This window comes from Oratosquilla oratoria, chromosome 4, assembly GCF_046742065.1.
Source record: "Oratosquilla oratoria isolate Oo_2021 chromosome 4, ASM4674206v1, whole genome shotgun sequence".
Taxonomy (NCBI): Eukaryota; Metazoa; Arthropoda; class Malacostraca; order Stomatopoda; family Squillidae; genus Oratosquilla; species Oratosquilla oratoria.
The window spans coordinates 6047697-6055196 of NC_134780.1; the positions used below are offsets into that span (position 1 = coordinate 6047697).

Sequence of the window (7500 nt, forward strand, 5' to 3'; positions counted from 1 at the left end):
AAGGCGCCAAGAGGCACCATGACTGCCGTCTTATACCGCTCGACCACTGATATATATATATATATATATATATATATATATATATATATATATATATATATACATATATATGTATATATGTATATATATATATATATATATATATATATATATATATATATATATATATATAAACATATATATATATATGGGGAAATGAGATTTAGGTGTTGATTTTTTTTTGAAGAACGAAAACAAAATGACAAGCTCTTCAAACGCAAACAAATCATTCGGTTCTCTCGTTCACAATAAGAGCATTTCATTCACGACACAAATGTAACGTTTTCTTTGATGATGCATTACATTACCATTGTAAAAATAAAATCGATCAACTTAACTTTTATCACCGTACACAGATATTAAACAAACTCACGAGTCAGGAAACTATTTTCTAAATAGAAAAAGGAATGGAGACTATCAAATGCCTACATCAAACTGTTAAAAGAAATAAAGATATTTATAAAAAATGCTTCATATATAGCCAAGGTTCAGTCAATAGATTTATTTGGAAAAAGTATCAATGTACCAACTGGGCGTTTACTTAAAAAAGTATGAAACTTTATACTTACGTATATATGCACAGCAAATACTTCTTTGTCATTGTGCAATGGTATTAGGATTTCACTTAAAAAAATATATATATATCGTCCAACTGGTTTATTAACAAATGTAATCAAAATATTCCCCAAGATTCGTAGATGTAGATTTGGTAAAATTTTAAATGAAAACCAAGACTATTTGGAAAAAAAAATGTCGCCCAATTAGTTTGTCACATGTAAGCAAAGTATTTTCCATAGTTCTTGGAGTTACACTAAGTAAATTTCTAGATAAGAACTAGCGGGATTTACATGCGGGTGCTCCAGTATTATCTACCTAGAGACAACGAGCAAATTAATCTAGAAAACACAGAATATGATAAACACTGCACTGGTGGCATAATAGGAAGCGTGCTGTTCTCGCATTTACTTAGTTCTTACTGATTCCCAGCAGTGAGGGTTACCTTTCACAAAAACCACCAAAACGCATAATAGGGCAAAGGTGACGTTTCGCCAACAGTTACGCGCCTCCTGTCGTACGCGCCTCACCTTCTTGTATTCAACTTCAATAGATTACAAAATGGCTTTTGATTTAGTAAAGAAGTCATTAACTTTTAAAAGCAAACAGGATAAAAAATATATTTTCAGGGCTGTAGAAACTATTTCCACAAAGATACTATGATTCTTTAATTACAAACGTACAGAAAAAGAAAGATCGAGAAAGGAGTACGGCAGGGCAATATAATTCGACCCAAGTTATTTATAGTTTTCCTCAAAAGGATCTTCAGACATCAGTTTAAACAACAATGCTGCACTCAAGCCTTCCAGTCTTTACGTAATTCATGTAATGTTTCATATCATATTTCATATTGTTTCACTTCGTATCATAATTTCTCGTTTTACACACAGGATACGGAAAATATTATGAAACGGAAACTTGTAATCCACAAAATGGAAAGTTGTATACAAACAGACCACAACAATGCGCGTTTGTTTTCAAACCAGAGAAAGGCTACAAGGCACTCTCGTTAAAATAATTTCGCGTAAATCTTTACCTGTGAGAACATCTGTCGTACGCGTAAATAAAGTTTTCGTAAAAACGCGACGATATCTTACAAGATTCGGTAATTCGTATGTTATATAAACACAACGATAAAGAATAACATAAAAAGGGAGAGAATGTACGGTGACTTTCATAAAACCGATTAATCGCCTGATGTGTCGGAAAGGTTGGTATTCGTGATTCCGTGTTTCTATTTCAGGCCAATAACGTAAGTCCCACAGGATGAACACAGGCTCCAGTGCTACCAACATGATACATAATCGCCAAAGATATTCAGTTAAACGAAATAATTAAGCTTATCTCTAATCTAACTCGATTAACCCTTTTGCTACGGATTATAGTTTTATTATTATTTTCTAACTGCTACCAAAGGATTTTCTTCAGCTGGGGGAAAATCCTTCGACAGTGAAAGAGTGAAGAAGTCTGCATAAACATCCTAATTCAGAATCTACACAACATAAAAAATACGTTCAAAGTTCTATCTTGGTGTAATATAATTGTTGTCTTTTGCTTTACATGTTTAGAATTCGAACATGACTAAAAATCATTGGACAAATTTAGATTTAAGAAGGAAAGAGACAAGAACTGGTTTACCAACAAAGTGGTTAACAATTAGAATAGATTTAGTAACCATGTAGTGAGCAATGAAACAATTGGTCGTTTTAAAAGATGATGAGATAACTTCATGGATAGGGGAAAGGTGGTAAGGGACATGGAAGTGCCTAATAAAGGCCTTATGGTCTCTAGAAGTCTTCTCCCTTTTGGAGGTGGTGGCACACTATGCTACTTGCTTTTGCTATTTCCTTTGAGTAGAAATGACTTTAGTTATGATATTGTAGACTTCGGTAAGGACATCTCAGTAACGTGTCTAAGAGGGTGTTCACACGGAAGAGCGGTTCGTCGAACGCGGTTCGACAGACACGTGTTTAATGTGATGTGTGAACGTGTGAACGGGGTATTTGGTTGTCGAACACGTTGGTTAAACCCCAAATACCCCGTTCACACGTTCACACATCACTTTAAACACGTGTCTGTCGAACCACGTTCGACCGTATAAATCCCCCTCTAACATTCGTATAGGTTCAACTTCCTCTAGCTCGTTCAGCTTCTGACTATATGTCGCAAGGCAAGAGCAATTTGACATTTGGAAATCTGAAAAACAAAAAATCATAACCGAAGTCGTTTCTACTCAAACGAAGTAGCAAAAATCAAGCAGCATGCCAGCGAAAAATGTCTGTGTGCCAAGATGGGAGAGAGGGAGGAGGGTGGAGGGGAGTGGAATATATAGGAAATGGAATAGGTGGGAGTGCTTTCTATGCCTTTTTCTTTTTGGCTACCCCCCATGTAGGGGGAGAAAGCCTTTGGTATATGTATGTACTGTATGTATATATGTTTGTATGTATGTTCAATGACAAAAGCCATGCAAACTGAGACCAAAAACAGTGAAATATTTTTCTTTTCTTTCCTTACAGATCATTGAGTATGCCCACTACTCCTTTGCTTGTGGTAACCAAACAGTCTTCAACCAGGAGACGCTCACCTGTGACCACCCAGAATTCGCCTTCCCTTGCGACCAAGCAGAATCCCTCTACGATCTGAAGAATTCCGAGTTCGGTAGAATTATAGACAACAACAACATCTGAGTCAGGCGTTCGAACGATCTGAAGAAACCTAAGGCCCTGTTCACACTAGCGTTTTCAAACGCGGCGGTTCAGTTATAGTGTAAGCCAATGGATGCATTCGCACACGATCATGAGCTTTTTTCCTTAACTGTGCGGTCCTGCCGCGGTTTCGGCGCAGTTCAAACCGTTAGTGTCAACAGGGTAAAGTTGAGAAATCGAATTTGCTGTCACCCGTAGCTTTGTTATTTACTCGGTGACTGTCAAATAGTCTGAAGAAGATTTTGTGTGTGTGTGTGTGTGTGTGTGTGTGTGTGTGTGTGTGTGTGTGTGTGTGTGTGTGTGTGAGTTAACTAGATATTCATAGAGATAATGTTGTTTGAAATTATTTTGCCATATTTGTTAAGATGTCACTTTTTAGCTTCTAATTATGCTTCTATCCACTGGTTATCTAGGTCTTTTGCAATCGATGTGAGCAAAACTAATGAAATTAAATGACTTCAACGCCAAAACATTTTCTTATGGTGAAACTAAAACAGAAAATCTTTGTTATTTAAACTGCCAAAACTTAGGGTAAGATTTTTTTGGACGGTTCCTGCTTCAAACTATAGACGGTTATTATTTTGGACAGACTGTACCTGTAGACGATGGAAATTATTCAACTGAGGGTATACACCTCCGTCAGTGATTAACTCGTGATTGATTGCCGTCAGGTGATTTTATTCAGTTAAAGGAATCCCCTCACAGTTGAAAATTGACTAAAACATGGCTACCTGTAAAGATACGTTTTGATCGGGGCGATTATTGTTCAACGATGGTGGCTCAACGATGATGGTCAAACGACTGTCTAGAGCACTAATTTTTTGTTTTCGAATGAGGTTGTTTTTGTTCGATCTGCAAATTACGAGGCTGATTATTTTAACCAAATCTACCAACGCGATTACCCAAATAATATGCCGGGTATGGTGTTTGTCACCCGCCATTGGATGTGGTAGATTAATAATTTCACCGAACAAAACGTATATGTAAACACGTTTTAGGACATTCTCTGTTGACTTTGTACATACATAATTGCTCTTTCTGTCGATGTTTCAGTTCTGGATGTGTCTGTCCTCAGCTTTCGTTGACCTAAAGTTTAACAGCTTTGTTTCTAGATGCTTTCCTTTTCAGTAGACAGTTTGTATAATGGAATAAAGATAATAAAAAGTATATATTTGCATCATTGTTGTTTTCAAATGTAAATCCTATTTTAGCAAATTCTTGCGTAATTTTAACAAATTGTGTTAGTCAGAAGACACCATCTGACTATAAAACCAAACTTGGAGACAAATGGATATACTTTAGATATCTCTACAAGTGTAAGTACAAAGGGGTGACTATAGTAATGATAAATATAGCTTCAAGGTTTAATAAAGCTTAGAAACCCACAGCTTCATGATATCCAGCACAATTCCTTGTGAATTAAAAAAAAAAAAAAAAAAAAAAAAAAACCGGTGGACCGTTATTTGTGCTGTATTAGCGTGGTTCTGTTTCTTTATCAAGAGGTTCTGGCATCAAGAGGTAGAGGGGATCAGTCCCTGGTTGTCATATCTCTTTATGTAAAAAGGTGGAGTAGAGATAATTATCGAAGCTGACATACATACACTAGGCACTGCCCGAAGAGATACAGGAAGCTACTTAGGGTTGCACTTCTCCATACGGAGATGCGGGTGTTGATGGGCTCTGAAGAATGGTTTCAACTTCCATTCGACAACTTCCCGTGAAATAAAAACACTGTTTGACTTACTCGTTTTCAGTAGCCCAGTCGATACCGTGTCGAACTCATGAACTGGTGGTCGTGAGATCGATTCCAGGGACCCTCAGCGTGCTTCTTGTGTTGGTTTCCGGCAGCCCTGATCAAGTGGGGGCGGGGGGGGGGTGACCCCAATGGAGTGGGATGGTGAGGTTTGAGTGGGAGTAAAAATATCAAGATTCATTTAGGATATTGGGATCGTGTCTGGGCAAAAGCCAGGGGTTCTTATTCAGTTCAGAGAGCAATTACGGGCGACAGAGGATTAGATTAGAGGGAATTTAGATTAAGATTAACTGATGCAAAATGTCATAAGGGTCATGCTTTAGATGAGTAGTTTAATTATTCTCTGGGTAAACAATCGAGAGTGAAGGAAAGTTGATTTCCAATTTTTTTTTGCTTAATCTTTGATAGTCAATAGCGTTATTTTGACGCTCGAGAGGTATATGCTTCCTTGAAATAAGCTGTAACCCATTTGCACACGTAAAAAATTAAAAACAGAAACGATAAGAGAAGGTATAAGAAATTGGTTAATAAAATAGTCAACGCTGCTTCAGAAGTAAATGCTTTTGTGCGATTAATCTCTTTGAATAACAAATTTCATTTATAATAAATTCACGACAGATATTATTTCAAAAGATTACTAAAGGAGAGAACTATACCTTGTACTTTAAGCAGAAACACTAAAAAATGACGAGACAAGTTTGCTCATCGAAGAACTAAGCCCTTCAAGGCCGAAGATCTGCAAGAGGCACCAAATATGAGGCTGTCGTCAGCCATTCGGAATGACGTTGTGACCTCTTCCAACCTAAGCACAGTTGTGACCTTTCCCACTTGAAGTAAAACTATGGCCTCTTTATCTGGACGCAGTTCCTTTTTTCTAGTTTGTACCTTTTCCATTCTGAGTGTGAATGTAATATCTTCCAATATGAATATTCTTACTCTCTTCATTTCATTTCGTTGATGCTCGGGTCACTTGCTGAACCATGGCAGCTCGTGACAGAACTCTCTATCCTTCTCTATCTTTCGCTAGTTGGAGCCATTCGTTCGGGTTTCCTCCACTGATGCCCACGTCCTCTAAACATCTTCTCCAATCCTTCTTCGGGTGACCCAAAGGTCTCCTTCCGATATGACCTCTACTATAAGTATCCAACATGAATACAGGTTAAAATATCGTACTCTTCAAAGAATTGGCCATTCCTATCTTGAATCCTTAGGGACTCTTTAGAGAGGAATTTCCTAGATAAGGAAAAAAAAACGATAAATACTACCTCGTCATCATAAAGAATGGGCATCTACGGAGAAGTCATTGTCAGACTTCAGAAAGAAGAAAGATCATAAGAAAGAAATATGGCTCAGAATTTTTGCATTGCATAAATAGCCATCACACTAAGACATGTCTTAAAATATATATATGAATATGAATAATGATAAAAGATAGCTAGAATGAAACGATTGAGTAATTTTTCAAAATGTCATACCTCTCCTCCAAGTCTTCCGCAGCCCATCACGGATAGGTTGGGGTTAATTTGGCGGTACCGGTTTCAAGACAACCCACGTGTTCATAATTTTTTTTTCTCCACGCCCACACCCACGCCTGACCGGCCACGACGACTCCATTTAACAAAACAGAAACCCTTTTCTCCGAAAATACCTTTGAGTTACTGGTCAGCAAGTCGTTTCGGCCAGCGACGGCGTCAAAGCAAATTAAAATTTACTTCCACCGATCGGTTTCAAGACTTGCTGCGTGTCTCCAGGAAGAATCTTCATCGTGTTGCTACGCCCTCAGCGTTGCTGTTGCTGCACCCAACGACCTTGGCCTCGCCTCCCTTCTAATATGAACCACGTCTTCTAAAGCACGTACATCGAACTCAGCACATCGACAACACCCCTAGCGAGAACCCTTCCCACCTTCCTGTCAGTCCCATCGCTGCCACCATATTAATTCCCTCATGCATTCGTGTTGTACATGATCTCTCGTGGGTTAGTTGTTTGCGCTGAAGTATAGAAATCATACAAGCCTGTTCATACATACATACATACATACATACATACATACATACATACATACATACATACATACATACATACATACATACATACATACATACATACATACATACACACATACATACATAAAGAAAAATGGAAATGTCTGTTCTGTGCTTCACTTTGAAAGCATGGTACATAATACCTTCAAGATACTTATAATAAAACCAAACAAAACAAGATCATAACCGACAATAAAAGGTCCTTAACTAGTAAAGGAAATACAGATGATAAATCTAATCGTTTGGAACGAAGTAGCGATGTCAAAGAAGAATGTTTTATTAGCTGTTGACCACGCTATACGTGATGTAACGGGCTATGTAATGGGGGAATATAACGGGTGTATGTAACGAGTGTTCTGACTATCATGAGTGATATTTCCTTCGTTTGTGCTTCGTTTGTGCT

At 37.7% G+C, this 7500-nt stretch overlaps 1 protein-coding gene across 1 annotated transcript in view; it reads left to right on the forward strand.

Annotated features, from left to right (window-relative positions):
* The window catches only part of LOC143024266 (uncharacterized), a 17344-nt gene extending 12924 nt beyond the window's left edge, over positions 1–4420 (forward strand). The window contains exon 2 of the mRNA XM_076183051.1: positions 3111–4420. Coding sequence (XP_076039166.1) covers positions 3111–3281 — 171 coding nt within the window. The 3' untranslated portion in view covers positions 3282–4420. The remainder of the gene's footprint in view (positions 1–3110) is intronic.
* Positions 4421–7500: the final 3080 nt, after the last annotated feature.